The sequence below is a fragment of the Pseudophryne corroboree genome, chromosome 2, assembly GCF_028390025.1.
Source record: "Pseudophryne corroboree isolate aPseCor3 chromosome 2, aPseCor3.hap2, whole genome shotgun sequence".
In the NCBI taxonomy this organism is placed as follows: Eukaryota; Metazoa; Chordata; class Amphibia; order Anura; family Myobatrachidae; genus Pseudophryne; species Pseudophryne corroboree.
In genome coordinates, this window is record NC_086445.1 from 499,413,060 (window position 1) to 499,437,277 (window position 24,218).

The following is a 24,218-nucleotide window of genomic DNA, read 5'->3' on the forward strand; positions in this document are numbered from 1 at the left end:
CTCTTCACAGTAACTATAAGTGGAAATTATCAGTCATTGTGTTACTGGAAAACAGCAATAATTATTTTATTTTTATGACTTTCTGGATAAAAGTAAGATTTTTTTTTTCTTTGGCAGAAACAAGACCTACATGAAACCCCTGAAAAAGAAAAAATTGGGAGAAGACTTACTCGTGCCCTATGCCCAGTGCACATGCCAGAAAGTGTCCGCACTGCAGAGATAATCAGCTCTGGGTCCTTGGTTTCTACCAACTGCAACAGTAGATTTACTCCATTGTTCTGGAAAATCCTCTCAGCGCCGGCATCTTCCCTGCCCAGGACTATAAGATTGTTGACAGCCTAGAGCAAAGAGCAGATAGAAAATGTAAATAATGTTAGATGTTGGGGTAATGTTACATACAGTAAGTCCTCTCAACAAGTTAGTGGTCTCAAGTAAGCCATTCAATACCTTCTCCATAGAAGGGTAGAAAATGCAAATTAAAAAATATAATTATATTTTTAAATAGGTATATAGTATGTAGGCCATTTGACCTTTTCTTCTGTATTTGGATATTTTTTGTCATTATGAAAAATACTTATTGCCTATACATACATAACTAAACTGTTCTCTATAGTGTTCAGATCACTTATGTCCCTAGGAATTCAGATATGGTAGAAAGTTTTTTTTACAAGGTTTTACCTTGTCTCGCTTTTCTTTTTCAGAGTTTGGATCCAGCAGAATGTCAAACATCTTTTGAACACGGGAGTCCGTGGAGAACTGAACATGAAGCTGTAAAATAAAGGGCAAGATGAGACTAGCCAGAGGCTCTACACTTACCAGTGTCACACAATACAACTATCGTTCTGTACATACTATACAAATACACATTATCATGAATACTAGTAATATCATGAATGCCTAATGCCTGAAAATTCCTTCATCATTGTTAATTATTGTTAAGAAGCAGTTTTTATTCAGTGGTCCTGCGTTGACAAGATCGGGGCACAGCAATGCTAGCTGGAGAACAGAACATTTCAACCAGGTATGAACTTTTAAAGTAATAAATAAAATAATTATTGCAATACAATAATATAATAGCTAATTTATGGTCTGCAAAAAATGCCCAGACAGGCTTACGTTTGCTAAAGTGTGCCCGATATTTCAGGATAGTGCATAGATTTGTAGACCATTGTAGACCAGTGGTATCTGGGCGATGGTAGGAGACAGGGGGAAGGAGGGCACACTTTGCTAACTTTAGAGGATTAGGTACATGAAACATTACCAAAACTGAAGTAATGAAATTAATTTTACAGGATATGATTATTTTGTCACATTTACAGGTGTGTTCCCTGCTTTTGCTGGAGAATGCAAAGCCTTATGGTGTCTTCACAACAGTAAAACATTCCCTGATGTCTCTGAACTAAGGAAGGAGCCATTGCAACAGAAGCGCTATCTCCCATAGCATCAGAACCCATTAAGCTAATGCCAAAGTACAACTAAAAAGCTCTCTGGTGGTTGTGGGTAATAAAATTCATGATCAGAAATACTCTCTTTACAATTTATTAAAACATATGACAGTCCAGTGTTAATGTGTAACCCCCAGTCGTTCTTACCTTTTCCTGTATGTCACTGCCCAGGCGGTGGAGAGTCTCTGTGAATGTTCGATTCTTTGGCTCCAGTGTAGCACATCTCTGAACATCCTTATACGCTTGGTCCAACTTGCCGAGTTTCTCCAGTGCCTGACAGCGCCTGAACAGAGCCTTTATGTCCGATGCATCAACATCAATAGCTGAAATATAACAAAACACCTGTTTTTCAACTGTTATTTACTGAATCAAGTAAAGGTGAAGACTTATGTTAAAAGATGTTACTAATGTTGTTGTTTATTAGCAACTTTAGATCACTGAACATAAGAGTGATAATAATGTGTAAAAGTGACCAGACATCATTTCTGACACTTTTTGAAGTTAGTGCACAGGGCTACTGTAGGTAGATTAACCTCTGCATTGTTTTCTGCTTTGTAAATGATCAGCACTGATGCCTGATCTTCTACAGCCCACAAATGAGGCAGAAACAAACACCAGTTTGCTAAGTATTCTAATTTAAATTAATGAAATACAATCCTGACTGAGTTCTTGTGTATCCAGCCTTAGCTAAAATTCAAAATCAGGATTTCTGGCAATCTTCCTATTTATGACTACTCATAGGATTTAAATAAATTATACAAATTAATATTAGCAGTGAAGTATTACAGAACTTCTACTTAGAAATTCACTGTAGGCATGCATATAAAGTGCAGGATTATTTTATTTCTTTTATAATCATTTACTTATACAGCACCAGCATATACTGTTGTTCTTTACAATTGATTTTCTCAAGGATTACAGATTTGCCTTTTGTCATCCTATTATTCTCTACCAACAACATACTGAGACTAAACAATGAGCAAGTTAGGCTACGGGTATCAACAGGCGCCTAGTGACAGTGTATATAAAATGCATATAAAGTGCTTGCATGCAATAAATAAACAAATCATACAACCCTTAAGGTCGACGTGAAAGTCCAGGTTCCTACTTCTCACTCCTCCTCCTCTCAATGTAGTAGCATGTAAAACAGAGGGGAGAGGGGAACCACATGTGCAATAAAGTTTTTTTAATAACACATATCGGGAAACATGGACATAACACAATGAACAGGTAAAAATAAAATGTGCAGAATGATTCTCCAAGTGTGACAGCCACAAAGAGATATGCAGAGCAATTACCAGAGGGTTTGAGAACCCATAAAAAGTTCTCAAACAAGTTCTTTTAAATCCCAAAACCGCCCGGGCTGGAGCTGGAAAGTCCTCTGGTTCTTAGAAATGCAGACCACCATAGACGCTGATCACAGATGGAATACGCCGACGCGTTTCAACTCCTGTTCCTGGAGTCTTTTTCGAGGCTGAATACTCACTGCACAACACATCCAGATTTAAATAGTCACATAACCAATCACAGTCAGATTCCAATTTTTTGACCAACTATATAATATTGGAACCATTAGATATATAAGGTGGATATTGTATGATAATGGGATTGAAATTGAACATTTACAATCGACTGTCAGAAGTCAGTGTCAGCCCATCTATGGTTACGGGCATTGGAACGGAAGCATACTGAAGAGAGACGAGCTTTGTGCGGCTAGTCGTCATGACAACGGATTCCAGGACGACGTAACCGGAAGTGACGTCTCGCTAGACATAGCAACTACGGGAATAGGATCTAAGACTCCGGGGGCGGAAGTGACGAAGCGGAAGTTCAGGTTGCTATGGGAACCCAGTGGTTTACAAGTGTGACGCCAGGTGGAATCAGTTTGGAATCTGACTGTGATTGGTTATGTGACTATTTAAATCTGGATGTGTTGTGCAGTGAGTATTCAGCCTCGAAAAAGACTCCAGGAACAGGAGTTGAAACGCGTCGGCGTATTCCATCTGTGATCAGCGTCTATGGTGGTCTGCATTTCTAAGAACCAGAGGACTTTCCAGCTCCAGCCCGGGCGGTTTTGGGATTTAAAAGAACTTGTTTGAGAACTTTTTATGGGTTCTCAAACCCTCTGGTAATTGCTCTGCATATCTCTTTGTGGCTGTCACACTTGGAGAATCATTCTGCACATTTTATTTTTACCTGTTCATTGTGTTATGTCCATGTTTCCCGATATGTGTTATTAAAAAAACTTTATTGCACATGTGGTTCCCCTCTCCCCTCTGTTTTACATGCTACTACATTGAGAGGAGGAGGAGTGAGAAGTAGGAACCTGGACTTTCACGTCGACCTTAAGGGTTGTATGATTTGTTTATTTATTGCATGCAAGCACTTTATATGCATTTTATATACACTGTCACTAGGCGCCTGTTGATACCCGTAGCCTAACTTGCTCATTGTTTATTCATTTGTGGTGTTCTGGAGAAGCACTTTTTTTGGTCGCGGGGACTATAGTGCAGCCTTTTTTAGACTGCGCGACACGCGGACAAACTAGACAGATTTCTTGTTATATAACATACTGAGACTATTTTTGAATCAGACGCATTTAAACCCTGAACGTGTGTTCAATGTACAAAATGCACCTACACCGCTTACCAAGCAAGCCAGGGGGCTCAGTATATATTAAACATTATCTAGTGTATTCAGATGTTGGCATAGATTTAGAACATTTAGGGGGACATTTACTAAGCAATGATAAGAGCAGAGAAGTGAGCTGTAAGGAGGGACACGGAGGGCACAGCGCGCGCCTCTCCCATGTCCCTCCTGCATCTCCGTCTGGTCTAATAAAGGAAGTGCCGTTCGTGAGCTCTGATTGGCTCACGAACCGGCACTTCCTTTATTAGACCCGACGGAGATGCAGGAGGGACACGGGAGAGGCGCGCGCTGTGCCCTCCTTGTCCCTCCTTCACAGCAGCGGGGGAGCGCGGGGGGGGGGCACTGAGGGGACATATATGGCACTGGGGGGGGCACTGAGGGGGCATATATGGCACTGGGGGGGCATGTATGGCACAGGGGGGGCACTGAGGCGACATATATGGCACTGGGGGGGCACTGAGGGGGCATATATGGCACTGAGGGGGCATATATGGCACTGGGGGGGGTACTGAGGGGGCATATATGGCACTGTATGTGTACCTGGCACATGGGGGGGCTATATTTGGCACTGGGGGCACGTGAGCACCTGGCACTGTGGGGGAATATCTGGCACTGGGGGCATATGTGGCACTGGGGGGGGGGGGCTATATTTGGCACTGGGGTCATGTGAGTACCTGGCACCGTGGGGGAATATCTGGCACTGGGGACATATGTGGCACAGCCCTAGCAACAAGCACTACCCCCTAGCAAAGAGCATGACACCCAGTGCATGAAACCCCTGGCAACGAGCATGACACCCAGTGCATGAAACACCTGGCAACGAGCATGATACCCTGAGCATGAAAACCCCTGGCACCGTGCATGGAACCAAGAGCATGAAACCCCTGGCAACGAGCAGGTAATTTAAAAGTAATTAGAAGCCTTACTGTAGGACTTAATGTGTAATGGGCATTACGGTGTGTGGCATAATGTATCACGGACATTGCGGTGTGTGTCATAATGTGTCACAGGCATTACGGTGTGTGGCATACTATATCACGGGCATTGTGGTATGTGGTATAATGTCTCAGGGGCATTGCAGTGTGGCATAATGTATAACGGGCATTGCGGTATGTGTCACAGGCATTACGGTGTGTGGCATACTATATCACGGGCATTGTGGTATGTGGTATAATGTCTCAGGGTCATTGCAGTGTGGCATAATGTATAACGGGCAATGCGGTATGTGTCAGGCATTGCATTGTATGGTATACTATATCACGGGCATTGTGGTATGTGGTATAATGTCTCAGGGTCATTGCAGTGTGTGTCATAATGTGTCACAGGCATTGTATGTGCTATAATCTATCAGGGGCATTGCAGTGTGTAGCATAATGTATAACGGGCATTGCGATTCCTGTCGTCATGTGTCACAGGCATTACGGTGTGTGGCATAATGTGTCACAGGCATTACGGTGTGTGGCATAATGTGTCATAGACATTGTATGTGCTATAATGTATCAGGGGCATTGCAGTGTGTAGCATAATGTATAACGGGCATTGCGATTCCTGTCGTCATGTGTCACAGGCATTACGGTGTGTGGCATAATGTGTCACAGGCATTACGGTGTGTGGCATAATGTGTCGGGGGCATTATGGTGTGTGCATATTGTGTCATGTGCATTATTGTGTGTGGAATAATGTCTAAGGGCCATTGCAGTATGGCATAATGTATACTGGGCATTACTATAAGGAGGAAAAATGACAAATAATGTAAGGGGCATGAATCAGGATTATTTTTCTTTCCTGTGGTGGCTAACGTCTGGGCGTGCAGGTTGCAAAACTGGGGTATAAGGAAGTCTTTTCCTGCAATGCCACGCCCCTTTATGCAAAGCCACACCCATTCCAACAAAGCCACACCCACTTTTTGCGGCGCGCGCGCATGTTTGTCCCTTTAATAGTTCCAATTATGGGGGATGGGGGGGGGGGGGGGGGGGGGCCGAAGAATTTTTTGGCTTGGGGGAGAAAAACTTCTAGTTAAGCCACTGCCTCCCAACTGTCCCAATTTCTGTGTTACAGTTCTGTTTTTGAGCACTTTCCCACCCGCGGGCCGCATTGTCCTGCTGTCGGGGAGCAGTTGGGAGGCTCCTGTCACTCACTGCTCTGCTTAGCAAAGCAGTGGTGAATAGATGCTGTGCGCATGTGCACAACATCTATTTACGGGAGACAGAGGGACTGGGGGCATGCCAGCAGCTCAAAGAGTGCTGGGCATGCCTCCTTAGTGATGAAAATGGGAGCCATGGCTTATGATCACTTCATTCTGGTGAAGCCACACCCCTTTTACCAAGGCCACACCCCTTTTGGGCTCGTGCCGAAGCCGCACATAGAAGTCCCGTATCTGTGAATAAGAATGTTGGCAGGTATGTAAATAACCTTATAAAATACAATATTTGAAGCCAAGAAAGAGTTTATGGGCAAAGAGCTGCTACCACATCATGCAGTTTAAGGGACAGAGCAGAGCTGCTGCACATGCCCAGTGGAAGCAACTTCTTCTACAAAGCTTGCTCTGTGTGTGTGTGTGGATCTGAGCCCTCAATCAGTGCACTGAACCAGAGAGTAGTTGCCAGGAAGAAAAGACAGGAGCCTTACTATGAGGTGGGAGAATGTGTGCTTAGGAAAAACAGTTCTGTCTCCTACTGGTTCTATTATGTTTGTGTATTTATTTATTATGGGATATTTAACCTTTTCCTAACAACTTATTTTATTTATATTTGTTAAATATGTTTGATACAGCCTATACTATAGACCATCTATAGTGTTAAATATTAATTCTGTATTCCATACAGTATCCAGTGTATGAAAAGATCAGTGTGTACACTAATGTCCAGGATCGGTACTAGGTTCTTCTACAGCTCCCGCACTTGCTTCAATGTTCCGCAGGGTGGAAGATCATGGATTGCATTTGGAAACCCCCCTCTAGAAATCTTGCGTTTGTCCCTGCAGACAGTGCTAGATCACGCTTCCAGATGGTGCTAGATCACAGAATAGTGCACGCTTCCAGGCAGTGCTTGATCACAAACTAGTGCACGCTTCCAGACGGTGCTAGATCACAGAATAGTGCACGCTTCCAGACAGAGATGAACCGGCTAACTATATAAAAACATTTCTGTAATCACTCATTTGTACAGTATTTACTGTGGAGCCAACTCACCTTTAGTTGCATCTGTTGCTGCTTGAATATAATTTTCCTATGGAAGCAGAAGACAGAGGTTGAATCAATAGAGGCATAATGAAATAATAATAATGAATTGATCAGATTCTAGCTATCATTTATCTAGCACAATCTAAAAAATGACAGAAGCAGATTGGTTGCTATGGACAACTTCTCCACTTTATCTCTTTGTAAGCTCTGATACATCTTTGCCCAAGTGAGCTAGTGTTAAGGTTGGTTCTATAGGTGTGTAAGACTTTGTACATACTGTTTTGGTGTTTATGGTGACCTTGAGGCCTAGTGCTTTGACAATCTATTTATTGTATGATAAATGCAGCTTGAAATGTTGGAACAAAGAAACATCAACAATTATTACCTTGTTTTTATCCATCATCCTCGTTATCAGATTAATGTACAAGTCACACTGGCCTACACTACTGGAATTTGCAGTAGTTTCACAAATGTGGGTAAGTTTTCCTGAGCTACTTGGAAAGGGAACAATCCATCACATCCCTCTCTTTCCTCTAGTGAAGTGGGTGGGTTGTTGTCATGGTGACATGATTTGATGTGAATCGCCTCATCATGATCCCACAGCATTAAGTTGGGTGGTGCAGGGGCGTTATGATGAATGATGCATTTTGCTATGCCATGCCCTTACACTTCCATCCTGTACTTCTCCCTATCCCAGTTCTCCAAAAGCTCCCAGATAAAGAACATCTAGGTAAGTATGGTACAAGTTGACTTACCTATGATAAACGTAAGAGATAGTGATGACACTGACAAAAATATTACATTTCAGAAACTTATGAGAACAGAATATTTTGTAATTGTGCTCATGAAGGCAAACATTCCCCAGCACTTTCCGAAGTAAGCCTTCCATCAAACGGAAATGTGGTACCCCTGAAAGGTGTTTTGTCAATGTGGAAAAATGTGTTTTAGATAGGATGCCTAGTTTTGTGGTACATTCCTTTGTTCTGCTTGTGAAACTTTTGCCACTGCACTAAACTGGGCTTCACGACTTGAAGGAGTTAATGCAGCCAGGGCTCTATCTGTGCTCGCAGCTGAAGGGCACTGATTGGACAGGGTGTGTGGAGCCGGGAAGAGGAGGAGGGGTTGAAAGCCATGTGCTAAGACAGGGGTGGGCAATTATTTCAGCTGGGGGGCCGCTTAACACTTCCAGTGAATATTCGAGGGCCACATACAAAATATCTTGTATATACAATAAAAGACAATTTTACACATAACGACAGCAGAGTCCCCCTTTTTACACATTATGGGAGGCAGAGTCCCCCTTTTTACACATTACGGCAGGCAGAGTCCCCCTTTTTACACATTACGGCAGGCACAGTCCCCCTTTTTACACATTAGGCAGGCAGAGTCCACAATCTTTCCTGGAGGAAAAGGAGCCCAGCAGAGTGTTGCCTCCTTGTTACTTAGTGTTATGTGCCACTGCCAGCACAGGACAGTTGAAGGGAGAGGAGCAGACCCTGGATCCAGCTGCTGCTGCTGGGTTGTTACCATCCAGAGTACCTGGACCCCAAGCAGTCTCTGATCCTCCCCGTCACGTCTCCTGCCAGGGAATAGCAGAGGACAGAGGCAGTCGCGCACAAACAGCCTGCTCTGACCCAGCCTGGGTGCTCCTGCAGGGGATCTGCTAGTGCGGGAGCGCTATAAGGGCAGCCGGGGAGAGTAGAGCATACAGAGGCGCGGGAGCGGCATTAAGGAGGAGCCCCTGAGCAGCGGCATGAACGCTGTCCAACTGTCTGCACATGGATGCAGGGAGCCAGGGACGGATGCTGGACACGGCGGCGGGCATCTCAAATAATGGCGCCGGTTCATGAGCCAATCAATGCTCGTGGTCCGGCGGCCAATCAGGAGCTGCTGGTCCGCGAGCTCTGATGGGCTGAGGACTCTGCACCATATTTGAGATGATTGATGACGGCTGACGGGGCAGCGGGCCGGGAAGGATCGGTTTGCGGGCCGTATACAGCCCGTGGGCCGTAGTTTGCCCACCCCTGTGCTAAGAGAAGTGAAAGCACGAGAGAGGTCTGCAAATAGCTAGAGGACAGAGTCCCAGGGTTTAGAGAAAGAAGCTGCTCAGTGAGTGAGCTGAGCTAAGCTGTACTACAGAGAGGAGGTGAGATACCAGGGGCAGACCCCCAGCCCTGCAACGTTGAACTGCACAGCGCGACTGCTATTGGGAGAAGCCTGTAACAAAGACACTTCCTCTGGGGAGCAGGAGTCTGCATACAGACTGAGTGCTTGAGATTCCGAGAAGACCTATCACAAGTAAGCGAGTCTTATGCTCAATGTTGGGGTCATGTACCTTATTCACCGTTTGCAGGAAAGAGTGTTCCAGTCAGTCATCCAGAGGGACATACTAAAAGGAATGACACTCTGGTGGTTTTATATGGGACATATGCAGTGCTTTCATGCTAATTTTGCTTAGGGGCGGTGGATAAAACAGTTGTCATTCCATAGCAAAGCGCTGTCATTCCACATTATGTGACATGTATAGTAGGCTAATAATGTAGGCGGACGCATATGGAAAAGGATTATTGTGTGCGCTTAGGGGATCATAGAAAAATCGGGGGTTTTATATGGGACATATGCAGTGCTTTCATGCTAATTTTGCTTAGGGGCGGTGGATAAAACACCTGTCATTCCATAGCAAACCGCCATAATTCTGCATTATGTGACATGTATAGTAGGCTAATAATGTAGGCGGACGCATATGGAAAAGGATTAGTGTGTGCGCTTAGGGGATCATAGAAAAATCGGGGGTTTTATATGGGACATATGCACTGCTTTCATGCTAATTTTGCTTAGGGGCGGTGGAGAAAACAGCTGTCATTCCATAGAAAACCGCCGTCATTCCGCGTCATTCTGGATTTATAATATGTGACATCACCTTAGGAAGAAGTGTGCTGAAGATATAGTTCATAAGTTTAAGATTTTTGGAAATATATATAAATGTTCAATCTACTCCCATTATAGTCAATTGGCATTCCATTTATGCAGACCAGAGTGTCATTCCTTTTAGTATGTCCCCATCCAGACTCCTTAGCAGCTACATCCTCCCATATTTACTGCTGCATTACCATTTCCTTATCCCAAAATACAGGGGTTGGAACCAGACTATGTATAAAGCCCTGTCACTAATCTGAAACAGAACATACTTTAACTGCTCTAGAGAAGTATTATTCCAAGACTGGGAACTTTGTTTGCTCTGCTAAATAAGCAGTACTACTGAGAGAAGTGTGGCTGGCTGCAATTTACTACAAGCATAATCTTTGCACGTTGTAGTACTCAGGGGGAAAAGTAAGGGGGCAGCGCCATCTAGCGATTTTGTCTGGAAATGATTCCCTGTAAGAAATACACATCCAATATGCCCTTGTTAGTGTGACTGGAACCCATTTCAGTTGGTCCGCTGAATTTACCATGGAAAAAGCTATGCAAAAAGGGGATACTTCTGGTAATCACGAAGTTTAATAGACTATATAGTCCTCCTACCTGCCTGGCGACGATATATAACGCACTTAAAACAGTGAGACATTACCGCCAAAACCACTTTACCCCAAAGACTCATTGGTGACACAGCCACTTAGACACAGCCACTTAAACCCTAACAGCACCACTAACATAGTTGCATATAAACTATTACCTTACTGAGTGGAACAAAAACCCTGTGCACAGGTTATTATGTTTTGAGAAGTACTTCTTATGAGCCACTTTGAATTATCTGGATACCCGATAGTTACATGCAGGTTTATCTGAAAGTCTATGACATGCTTACCGACTTTTCAGCTGCTCTCTCTGGGAGAGAGCAGCCAGGTCGGATCAGCGGGGGGTGGGGACGGGTAGTGATGAGGAGAGGGGGCCAAGCAGAGGTGGGACGGGGGCGTGGCAGAGGTGGGACGGGGCGTGGCAGGTGTGGGGTGTGGCTGAGGTATTGCGTCACTTAAGCCACGCCCCCACCGTATAATGCCGCCATTACAGTAGGGGGCGTGGCTATGATGACACTATTCAACAAGAATCGCGTCATCGACTGCCCGGACCGCCCACTTTACTCACTAAGTGGGCGGCCAGGCAGGGGGGAGCGCAGGAATCGGGAGACTTGCCTGCTTTTCCGGGGGGCCGGGAGGGTCACCCGATTTTCGGGAGCCTCCCGGCCATTCTGGGAGAGTAGGCAAGTATGGTCTATGAGCATTTTATGACTTTAGGTATTGAATGACGTGTATTGATATACTATGTATGTAAAGGAGTAAAGTGCACTTATCTATAGACACCTTTAGAGTTGTAGAAATACAACGCAAATACTTGAATAAGCATTGTTTTGTTGGTATATTTGAACCTATTGGCGTACATGCACGTTCTTTGTAATGAACTCTTCTTGTGGCTTCATAAACCGTGACAATGACCATGCGTATATATGTTTATGTTTTGTCTAACCTTGATTACTTCTTTTTGCGGAGAATAAAAAGTCATGAAGCCAAATTCAGTGTTCTCCTGTACCTGAGGTGAAATAGCATTCCTTACATTCACTGTGGTCATGGGCTGACCAGGAAAGGTAACCTAGAGTGTCTATCGACCAGATCCCATCCAGGTCCTTAGCCCTCACCCCGGGTGCAACAGAAATAATGGATTATAGAGAATTACTTTAGTACTGAGCTACACAGCGATGTGAATCAGCTACCCCTAGTTCTACCACAGATCGGAAACTTTTGCGAATTTACATATAAATTATATTTTCACATACAGTATGTGTTGTGGTAGTGTGTCTTCTATGACACCTATATGGTGATGCACTTAGGATGACCACCAGCTTTTAACTTAGTCTCTGTCATGTCAGGGTCATTCACACTAAAGTGGGCAAACAAACGTCCTCACATAGAGGGGTCTATTCATGCAGCAGAGAAAAGCCCTGATTTGCGTTAAACAGGGCTTTTCTCTGCCTAGTGCAATTCACAGAGCGGGTTACCGTGGCAAAGTCACTGACTCCTCCAGCGTCACCCCCACTCTGTGCCTGAATTGCATCACCATACCTTTGTATGGAGAGTGTGATTCATGAAGCTTTCCGCATATCCATGGAGTTCAGGTTCACCATCTCAGGATGGCGTTGCGGAGACGGTAGGTTAGTTCAATGCTTCCCTACTCTCTGCTTGGCACCCGGCACTGGCTGTGCCCCCCAACCTCCCAGCAGCCACTGCGGCTTGTCGGGAGGTCAACAGACGGGGCATGCGCAGAGGGACCTGCTGGCTGACGCATCGGAGAAGACCTCATCGCTGGACCCCTGGATTCCGCAGCGCATCGTCGGAAGGGTGAGTATACATGAATTGCTACTTATTACAGCTATACATCGCTTCGATAGTGTATAGTGATACGTAGCAATTCAGTTTTCATTTTCTTAATGAATATATCCCATATAGAGGAACATGTGTGAATAGTGAATGCAAACTTAATTTGCATTTATTTAGCATTTATTTACATGGTAGATACAGGTGTGTCCTCATACACCGAGCCTCAATACACTATACAGGCGTGAGATGCCCGACACAAGTGATCCACGCAGGTCAGTGTAGTGTAAAAAACCCATTTGTTTTCATTTGTGTCTTATTCACACTGTAGACACAGTGAAAACACCACTCAATCTGTACCAGAGACCAGGAATTAGCTTTAAGTATGTACAAAGTTGTAGATAAAGCACAATGGAACATGGCGTGAGAAAAAGCCATGGTCACTGTAGCACCACTTATACAGATTCAGACTCTTTCGTACACAGATGTATTGTACATCTGTTTGTACAGTATATTTCTCTATCGTCCTAGTGGATGCTGGGGTTCCTGAAAGGACCACGGGGAATAGCGGCTCCGCAGGAGACAGGGCACAAAAGTAAAGCTTTCCGATCAGGTGGTGTGCACTGGCTCCTCCCCCTATGACCCTCCTCCAAGCCAGTTAGATTTTTGTGCCCGGCCGAGAAGGGTGCAATCTAGGTGGCTCTCCTAAAGAGCTGCTTAGAGAAAGTTTAGCTTAGGTTTTTTATTTTACAGTGAGTCCTGCTGGCAACAGGATCACTGCAACGAGGGACTTAGGGGAGAAGAAGTGAACTCACCTGCGTGCAGGATGGATTGGCTTCTTGGCTACTGGACATCAGCTCCAGAGGGACGATCACAGGTACAGCCTGGATGGTCACCGGAGCCTCGCCGCCGGCCCCCTTGCAGATGCTGAAACATGAAGAGGTCCAGAATCGGCGGCAGAAGACTCCTCAGTCTTCTAAAGGTAGCGCACAGCACTGCAGCTGTGCGCCATTTTCCTCTCAGCACACTTCACACGGCAGTCACTGAGGGTGCAGGGCGCTGGGAGGGGAGCGCCCTGGGAGGCAAATGAAAACCTATTTGGCTAAAAAATACCTCACATATAGCCTCCGGGGCTATATGGAGATATTTAACCCCTGCCAGAATACACTAAAGAGCGGGAGACGAGCCCGCCGGAAAAGGGGCGGGGCCTATCTCCTCAGCACACAGCGCCATTTTCCTTACACAGCTCCGCTGGTCAGGACGGCTCCCAGGTCTCTCCCCTGCACTGCACTACAGAAACAGGGTAAAACAAGAGAGGGGGGGCAAAATAGTGGCAAAAATTATATTATAAAAGCAGCTATACAGGGAGCACTTATTATAAGGCTATCCCTGTCATATATAGCGCTTTTGGTGTGTGCTGGCAAACTCTCCCTCTGTCTCCCCAAAGGGCTAGTGGGGTCCTGTCTTCGTTAAGAGCATTCCCTGTGTGTCTGCTGTGTGTCGGTACGTGTGTGTCGACATGTATGAGGACGATATTGGTGTGGAGGCGGAGCAATTGCCAAATATGGGGATGTCACCTCCTAGGGGGTCGACACCAGAATGGATGCCTTTATTTATGGAATTACGGGATAGTGTCAACACGCTAAAGCAGTCGTTTGTCGACATGAGACGGCCGGACAATCAGTTAGTGCCTGTCCAGGCGCCTCAAACATCGTCAGGGGCTGTAAAACGCCCTTTGCCTCAGTCGGTCGACACAGACCCAGACACAGGCACTGATTCCAGTGGCGACGGTGACGAATCAACCATATTTTCCAGTAGGGCCACACGTTATATGATTTTGGCAATGAAGGAGGCGTTACATTTAGCTGATACTACTGGTACCACTAAACAGGGTATTATGTGGGGTGTGAAAAAACTACCTATAGTTTTTCCTGAATCAGAAGAACTAAATGATGTATGTGATGAAGCGTGGGTTGCCCCCGATAAAAAGATGCTAATTTCAAAGAAGTTATTAGCTTTATACCCTTTCCCGTCAGAGGTTAGGGCGCGCTGGGAAACACCTCCTAGGGTGGATAAGGCGCTCACACGCTTATCTAAACAAGTGGCGTTACCCTCTCCTGAGACGGCCGCACTTAAAGATCCAACAGATAGGAGGATGGAAAATATCCAAAAAAGTATATACACACATACAGGTGTTATACTACGACCAGCTATAGCGTCAGCCTGGATGTGCAGTGCTGGAGTAGTTTGGTCAGAGTCCCTGATTGAAAATATTGATACCCTGGATAGGGACAATGTTTTACTGTCTTTAGAGCAAATAAAGGATGCATTTCTTTATATGCGTGATGCACAGAGGGATATCTGCACACTGGCATCACGGGTAAGTGCTATGTCCATTTCGGCCAGAAGAAGTTTATGGACGCGACAGTGGTCAGGCGATGCGGACTCAAAACGGCATATGGAAGTTTTGCCGTATAAAGGGGAGGAGTTATTTGGAGTCGGTCTATCAGATTTGGTGGCCACGGCTACAGCCGGGAAATCCACCTTTTTACCTCAAGCTACTCCCCAACAGAAAAAGACACCGACTTTTCAACCGCAGTCCTTTCGTTCCTTTAAAAACAAGAGAGCAAAGGGATATTCATATCTGCCACGAGGCAGAGGAAGGGGGAAGAGACACCAACAGGCAGCTCCTTCCCAGGAACAGAAGCCCTCCCCCGCTTCTACAAAAGCCTCAGCATGACGCTGGGGCTTCTCAAGCGGACTCGGGGGCGGTGGGCGGTCGTCTCAAGCATTTCAGCGCGCAGTGGGCTCACTCGCAGGTAGATCCCTGGATCCTGCAGATAATATCTCAGGGGTACAGGTTGGAACTAGAGACAGATCCGCCTCGCCGTTTCCTGAAGTCTGCTTTACCAACGTCCCCCTCCGAAAGGGAGACGGTTTTGGAAGCCATTCACAAGCTGTACTCTCAGCAGGTGATAGTCAAGGTACCTCTTCTACAACAGGGAAAGGGGTATTATTCCACTCTATTTGTGGTACCGAAGCCGGACGGCTCGGTAAGACCTATTCTAAATCTGAAGTCCTTGAACCTGTACATAAAGAAGTTCAAGTTCAAAATGGAGTCACTCAGAGCAGTGATAGCGAACCTGGAAGAAGGGGACTTTATGGTGTCCTTGGACATCAAGGATGCGTACCTCCACGTTCCAATTTACCCCTCACACCAGGGGTACCTCAGGTTCGTTGTACAAAACTGTCACTATCAGTTTCAGACGCTGCCGTTCGGATTGTCCACGGCACCTCGGGTCTTTACAAAGGTAATGGCCGAGATGATGATTCTTCTTCGAAGAAAAGGCGTATTAATTATCCCATACTTGGACGATCTCCTAATAAGGGCAAGGTCCAGAGAACAGCTAGAGAGGGGATTAGCACTGTCTCAAGAAGTGCTAAAACAACACGGCTGGATTCTGAATATTCCAAAATCCCAGTTAATGCCGACAACTCGTCTGCTGTTCCTAGGGATGATTCTGGACACGGTTCAGAAAAAGGTTTTTCTCCCGGAGGAAAAAGCCAAGGAGTTGTCCGAGCTTGTCAGGAACCTCCTAAAACCAGGAAAGGTGTCTGTACATCAATGCACAAGAGTCCTGGGAAAAATGGTGGCTTCTTACGAAGCAATTCCATTCGGCAGATTCCATGCACGAATTTTCCAGAGGGATCTGTTAGACAAATGGTCAGGGTCGCATCTTCAGATGCACCAGCGGATAACCCTGTCTCCAAGGACAAGGGTATCTCTTCTGTGGTGGTTGCAGAGTGCTCATCTATTGGAGGGCCGCAGATTCGGCATACAGGATTGGATCCTGGTGACCACGGACGCCAGCCTGAGAGGCTGGGGAGCAGTCACACAAGGAAGAAACTTCCAGGGAGTGTGGACGAGCCTGGAAACGTCTCTTCACATAAACATTCTGGAACTAAGAGCAATCTACAATGCTCTAAGCCAGGCAGAACCTCTGCTTCAAGGAAAACCGGTGTTGATCCAGTCGGACAACATCACGGCAGTCGCCCATGTGAACAGACAGGGCGGCACAAGAAGCAGGAGTGCAATGGCAGAAGCTGCAAGGATTCTTCGCTGGGCAGAGAATCATGTGATAGCACTGTCAGCAGTGTTCATCCCGGGAGTGGACAACTGGGAAGCAGACTTCCTCAGCAGACACGACCTTCACCCGGGAGAGTGGGGACTTCATCCGGAAGTCTTCCACATGCTGGTAACCCGTTGGGAAAGACCAATGGTGGACATGATGGCGTCTCGCCTCAACAAAAAACTGGACAGGTATTGCGCCAGGTCAAGAGATCCGCAGGCAATAGCTGTGGACGCGCTGGTAACGCCTTGGGTGTACCAGTCGGTGTATGTGTTTCCTCCTCTGCCTCTCATACCAAAAGTATTGAGAATTATACGGCAAAGAGGCGTAAGAACGATACTAGTGGTTCCGGATTGGCCAAGAAGGACTTGGTACCCGGAACTTCAAGAGATGATCACGGAAGATCCGTGGCCTCTACCTCTAAGGAGGGACTTGCTTCAGCAGGGTCCCTGTCTGTTTCAAGACTTACCGCGGCTGCGTTTGACGGCATGGCGGTTGAACGCCGGATCCTAAAGGAAAAAGGCATGCCGGAAGAAGTCATTCCTACTTTGATTAAAGCAAGGAAGGAAGTAACCGTGCAACACTATCACCGCATTTGGCGAAGATATGTTGCGTGGTGCGAGGATCGGAGTGCTCCGACGGAGGAATTTCAACTGGGTCGATTCCTACATTTCCTGCAATCAGGATTGTCTATGGGTCTCAAATTGGGATCTATTAAGGTTCAAATTTCGGCCCTGTCGATTTTCTTTCAAAAAGAATTGGCTTCAGTTCCTGAAGTCCAGACTTTTGTTAAGGGAGTGCTGCATATACAGCCTCCTGTGGTGCCTCCAGTGGCACCGTGGGATCTCAATGTGGTTTTGGAATTTCTAAAATCTCATTGGTTTGAACCACTAAAAAAGGTGGATTTAAAATATCTCACATGGAAAGTGACCATGTTACTAGCCCTGGCTTCGGCCAGGAGAGTGTCAGAACTGGCAGCTTTATCTTACAAAAGCCCATATCTGATTTTCCATTCGGACAGGGCAGAACTGCGGACTCGTCCGCATTTTCTCCCTAAGGTGGTGTCAGCATTTCATCTGAACCAGCCTATTGTAGTGCCTGCGGCTACAAGTGACTTGGAGGACTCCAAGTTACTGGACGTTGTCAGAGCATTAAAAATATATATTGCAAGGACAGCTGGAGTCAGAAAATCTGACTCGTTGTTTATATTGTATGCACCCAACAAGATGGGTGCTCCTGCGTCTAAGCAGACGATTGCTCGTTGGATCTGTAGCACAATCCAACTTGCACATTCTGTGGCAGGCCTGCCACAGCCTAAATCTGTAAAGGCCCACTCCACAAGGAAGGTGGGCTCATCTTGGGCGGCTGCCCGAGGGGTCTCGGCATTACAACTTTGCCGAGCAGCTACGTGGTCAGGGGAGAACACGTTTGTAAAATTTTACAAATTTGATACTCTGGCTAAGGAGGACCTGGAGTTCTCTCATTCGGTGCTGCAGAGTCATCCGCACTCTCCCGCCCGTTTGGGAGCTTTGGTATAATCCCCATGGTCCTTTCAGGAACCCCAGCATCCACTAGGACGATAGAGAAAATAAGAATTTACTTACCGATAATTCTATTTCTCGGAGTCCGTAGTGGATGCTGGGCGCCCATCCCAAGTGCGGATTATCTGCAATAATTGTACATAGTTATTGTTAACTAATTCGGGTTATTGTTAAGAAGCCATCTTTCAGAGGCTCCTCTGTTATCATACTGTTAACTGGTTTTGATCACAAGTTGTACGGTGTGATTGGTGTGGCTGGTATGAGTCTTACCCGGGATTCAAAATTCCTCCCTTATTGTGTACGCTCGTCCGGGCACAGTACCTAACTGGCTTGGAGGAGGGTCATAGGGGGAGGAGCCAGTGCACACCACCTGATCGGAAAGCTTTACTTTTGTGCCCTGTCTCCTGCGGAGCCGCTATTCCCCATGGTCCTTTCAGGAACCCCAGCATCCACTACGGACTCCGAGAAATAGAATTATCGGTAAGTAAATTCTTATTATTGTGCCACGTGTCAAATTAATCACTGCAGTCTCGTGATGCAGATTTGTTGCATCGCATGGCAACTAAGCGGAACATTTGAGCGAAAAGAATGCAAAAAAAGATGTTTAGCGCAAGCAGAGTCGCATGGGATCTGGTGCGCCAAGAAGGTCTGTTTGGTACAATAGCAGCAACAGTGTATGAGAATACAGTATATACAGTCTATGAATACACAATTTACTGCAAGACATTCACTTTTGAAGCATCATCTTTCATTATCATCCTTCTCACAAGAGTGAATACACTAGTTCTACCTCTCTCTCCAGATTTCACATAGGGGCTAATCCATACCTGATCGGTGCTGTGCGTGTTGGGGGGGGGCACGTTGGGGAGGTGGGAGGGGCGGGCCATGGCGGCAGCTGCGTGATCTCACACGCAGCCGCTGCAACCCGGGCTGCGATGAGTAGCTCCCTGCCAGCGCGCAGGAGTGCGCTGGCTGGGAGCTGCACTGGCTGGGAGCTACTCCTGAAGTACAAAAGCATCGCCGCTGTGCAATGCTTTATACTTCTGTGACGGGGCAGGGACTGACATGCGGGGTGGGCTAGCCCTGTGTGGGCATCCCCCCGCATGTCAGTGTGCCTGATCGTAGCTGTGCTAAATTTAGCACAGCTACAATCAAGTCTAAATCACCCCCATAGTGTGTAACGTCTTACTTAGGGGCAGATGTATCAAGGCTGTTTTCAGTAAAATTTTCAATTTTTTTTTTTTTTTAAATAACCATATAAATTTAAGTTTGACACATAACTTAGTTTCCAATTGGTGCTGCAATAATTCTATACCATGTCCATAATTAGTTTTTTTACTATAATAGCTTTGAAATAGTTTTAAAATACTTAGATTTCTTACATTTTTAAACACCTTTGCTATACATGGTTTTAGAGATCTTATGCTGAGGCGAATCCTACTTATTGCGGGAACATACACTTTTGGAATTTGACTTCACTTTGAAGCATTCAAATGGAAAACCTTTTATTATCATCACAAAAAAAAAGTGATAATTTTCATATGAAAACTCATTCTTAGATTCTGACTCTTACAGAGATCATAATCACCTTCACTTAGCTTGTAAACTAAATAAGCTAACAATCAATATAAGTGTACAGCATTTTAACAGTATTTTAGTATTATAAAGTGTATAGATATTAATGAACGACTCAAAATTGAGCAGTCGTTGTGTTGGCTTATGAGCTGACATGTGTGGGTCTAAATATGTCGGTAATACAGGACAAGTAATTACTTTTGTATTACAAATATTGAAAGTTTTAATTTACCTATGGTTTGCCGTTCTATATTTATAATAAGCAATGACATTTTACATAGTTGAGAAAACTTACCTGAACTAGAAAATTAATTTATGATGAAAATTATTTTTTTTAATCTACATTAAAATTAAGAAAAAGTATTTTATGTTTGACAACAAGCTTTTGATGTGCAAGATCCAATTAACACACCTTTTTAAGATAGCAGGCGGATCGATTACGGTAGAGAACAGCTAACATCTTCTTATCAGTGATCAGTTTTAAGGCTTTGCTATAGCAATCAATAGCCTGATCATAATCGTTTGCTTTGAAATATTTGTTTCCATCTTCTTTAAGTTGAACTGGATCTTCCATCTGCAGAAAGAAACATGAGCATGCTAATAATATAACAGTAATATTAGCACTGACAATGATTGCAATTTACTTTTTTTTTAAAATAGTTATTGTAATTGCTCCTAATTTTAAGCAATACCTATAGCTCTTTTGTAAGGGAAAGCAAAACATGGCACAGTCCACCTAATGTCATTTCTACCTCCAGTGTATTATACAGGGTGTGCACTGAATGAAGCAGCTGGTTGGATGCACATGGCCAGGGGTGGATTGGGATTGAACACCAGCCCGGGAAATTTATGGAAGTAGCCCTAATGGGGGAGGAGTCTGTTGAGGGGGAGGGGTCTGTCAAGAGGGCAGGGTCACTCCTCAGAGGTCCTGATTCTGAGATAGACACAGTTGGGGCCTCTTTTGCTTTACATTATGCTAATGTTTACCTGCGACTTTATGCATATGCGGCTACAATGCCCTTCCCTGATGTACATCTGTACGTCTGACTATACAAGGACTGATATCCCACATTCAGTGTCTACTAACACTGCTGTCATGCCTTTAATCTACTTCTGATTTTATTGATTTTTCATTCTACAAACCCCCTTTTTTTTTTTTAACCTTATATGTTTCGAAGTACAGGGAAGGGGAGAGACCTTTGGCCGGGGCCAGCGAGAGGATGCTGCTGGGCTGGTAAACTTCCTCCAGGTCCCCCCGTTGATAGAATAGCTTCAACACATTTTTGCGGCTAGTGGCACCTGGAAGCCCTTTCTAGCCTAACTTCCGGATTACATTCCAATGAACCGCAAGTACTGGAAGCAGTGTGAGCCAGCCCAGCTGGAGTGTGAATCAGCCTAGCTGAAGGGGGTATGGGACCGGCCCATCGGAATCTGTCATGGTGTCCTGGTGGGCCAATCCGCCCCTGCACATGGCCCCTGTGTAATCAGGGGTCACATATTCCTCCAGTGCAGTCTATAGTAGAAGAAAGCTGTAAATTCTGCACTAGTACTAGTCAGCTACAAAGAGGGAAGGAGGTAATTAATAAAGAAAGTTCCACTAACGCATAACAGAATTGTTTTTTCAGACATATTATGCATTAACATATCTCATTAGCATGAATTAAGAACAGCTGAACAGAGACTGTGTTGGACAGATGCTGTGACATGCTGTGACATGGGGTGTGCTAAATGTTCTTCACATCATTTGTCTCTACAAACAGCGATATCTGTCCACATGACTGACTGCTGGCCTTATATGGGAAGTAGCTGATCACGTTGGGCCATGTGTCACTGACACCTGTCGTTGTTCCAGTCTGTGGCACATATACACTCTAATTGATGCTTATACACATGATGTGTCATCTGCAAAGTGAAAAAATACATCTACTAGTTCACTATCCATAGCTTTACTATAAACAGTTTCCTGTCACTTGCAACGTTCAATGATCCCTGTGCAGACTACTGTACTTTGTGCTATGAATCATACATGAATCACTGTAGTCTGATACAATAACTGATATGTCTTATATAAGTCTATGAGTATCAACTAGTTCTTGGTGTCTGTTCTGACAATTGTAACAAAGGAGTTGTATGAAGGAATGAGTGAATCAGTGAACTAATTAATTGCTATGCATTCATCTAGAGAGAATAGAAGTGTCCTAACTTATCTAATGGCCACCACATACACCTATACCTCACATTGCCATGTTATGCCAATCCAACCAACACACTCTTTATTACCTTGTACTGCTGTGGCAGTGGTAGGCCAGTGCTAGGCTAGTGGTAGACAAAACCACACACACTACAGAAAACAAATAAACCCCGTGTCATTGCTTTCTTTGTGGAATGCAGTTTTAGGCCTATACAGGCCAATACAGTTGGACACAGGGTGCCTTTACATTACATTCTTGTTGCACATGTAAAAGTATATACAATTAATATTATTCAACTGTGCAACATGAGTAACAACAAACTGAAATACAAATGCATTCTCACATCTATTGTTTTGTTGCACTGCAATGCAACATCTTTTAATTATAAGTGTCACAGACTCCTATATATAAGTTCTGTCAATGACTATAAAGCCCTTTTCATTACAGTCAGAGGGAATGGGGACTATAACATTATATCCCAGCAAAGAAAATACAGACTTAGACCAAATGAGGTATCTCACTGCTAAAAGAAACCCCACCCCCACCCATAAAATACAACAAATAGAGGTTCAAAGCTATTAAATATCAAAGACCGTGCAATAATATTATTAAATATTACATGCCTGAGCAACATCGGTCATATATAGTAGTAGCCCTTCTTGGGAGCATTTATATATCTACATATTTATTTGTTATTCCATGGGATTTTATATAACTCTGCTTTCTACATGACAACAAGGTGATGATAAAGGTTTGGTGTGTAATATCTTATTGTCAGTGCTTCACTAGAAAGGCTTTTCTTAGGATAACCTCAATACACCTAATGGATGCCTCCAGTGAGCTGCCTAATATATATTGTCAGTGTCACCACAAACATTAACAATCTCTACCTTGTGATCTGAGCATATAAACATACCTTGGCCGGCATATGATGTCGCAGACTTCTCCTTTCCTCTGTACTTATCAGACATACAGCTTAATGGCTTCTGTGTTATATATAGAAGTGAATGAAATGGTCTATTCTGTGGAATGCGGGTTCTCCAAACTGGCTCAGGGGAGTCTTCTGATGAAGAAATGTTCAAAGTGTTAGAGATAAGTCATATACAGTTACAGTGCTAAACAATAGTTAAACAAATCAGAAGTTATTCCTTGTCACTTATGTTACTAGCTTAAAGGATATTCAATGTTTGAAAGGTTTGTAAAGTAGTGGAACATGCCCCCCTGGCTATAGTGAGTAAGCCCACCTGCCCTGCCATGTAAGGAGGTGACAGAAAGCTGACAACTGGGACAACAGCAAGAATGAAGTTGATATAGTGGGAGATGATCCAGAACAGCTGTCAGGTTTAGAAGAGTGTGGCAGCTTCTGGAACATGAAGTGAGCCCATATCATTAGGCCAGGCTGATTCACTGCTGGTTTATTATTTTCTTGTCGTGGCACTGCATTTTACATCATTTCTATAACTAAAAGCAATGTACAGTATATGGAGGTCATTTACTAAGCAGTACGTAAGCAGATTTGCACCCATGGTGTTTCCGGTATATTTGCGCATATGTGCTTAGTTTTCTGCTGCATGTGTTTATAGAGCAAGATGGTGGCATTTGCAGACAAACAGACGTTCTCAGAGGCCAATAAGTAGGGGATACATATGTTTTATCAATAGTTATGTTGTAGACAGTCAAAATGTTTTCTCCTTTGCTCCAATTCAGAATCCACCCTGACAATGGGGCTGACTTAGAGGTGAACATCTTTGTACGCAGCAGCTGTGCTAACAAATTTGAAAGCTGCATGAGGCATCTTTTGTAAGCCGCTTGCTACGTCGCAAGACGCAGCATTGGAACATCAGCCATCTGAGTAACCCTCGGGCACTCAGGATGTCATGCTGCTGGGGCTAATATCACCACCCACCCTTATTTTTCATCTATGTACACTACAAGGCACATTATTGTAGCCTGAATTCCATCCTGATCTACCAAGCGTAGCCTCTGACAGGGAGCTACAGTTTTAGTTTTGTATTAACTACCATATTAATGCATCAGTCGTCTGCTTTTCCATCTATACAGGCACACGGAGCTGATTCAGATCTATGAGCAAAATAAAAGCAAACTACGACTGAAAAAGTTAAATGCAAAAATAGGATATTAATATATGAATGGTATATTTCCCCCCATATGCTAAGCTTGAGATGCATTCTAGTCAGT

General features: G+C 44.6%; 1 protein-coding gene across 1 annotated transcript in view; it reads right to left on the reverse strand.

The window, feature by feature from the left end:
• The window catches only part of UNC45B (unc-45 myosin chaperone B), a 55,983-nt gene extending 32,866 nt beyond the window's left edge, over nt 1-23,117 (reverse strand). Inside the window, exons 1-6 of the mRNA XM_063953994.1 lie at nt 22,936-23,117; nt 20,240-20,401; nt 7,285-7,321; nt 1,593-1,768; nt 679-768; nt 171-338 (exon numbers count right to left, since the gene is read on the reverse strand). Of these exons, the coding sequence (XP_063810064.1) occupies nt 171-338; nt 679-768; nt 1,593-1,768; nt 7,285-7,321; nt 20,240-20,401; nt 22,936-22,947 (645 nt within the window). The 5' untranslated portion in view covers nt 22,948-23,117. The remainder of the gene's footprint in view (nt 1-170; nt 339-678; nt 769-1,592; nt 1,769-7,284; nt 7,322-20,239; nt 20,402-22,935) is intronic.
• Between the last annotated feature and the right edge of the window lie 1,101 nt (nt 23,118-24,218).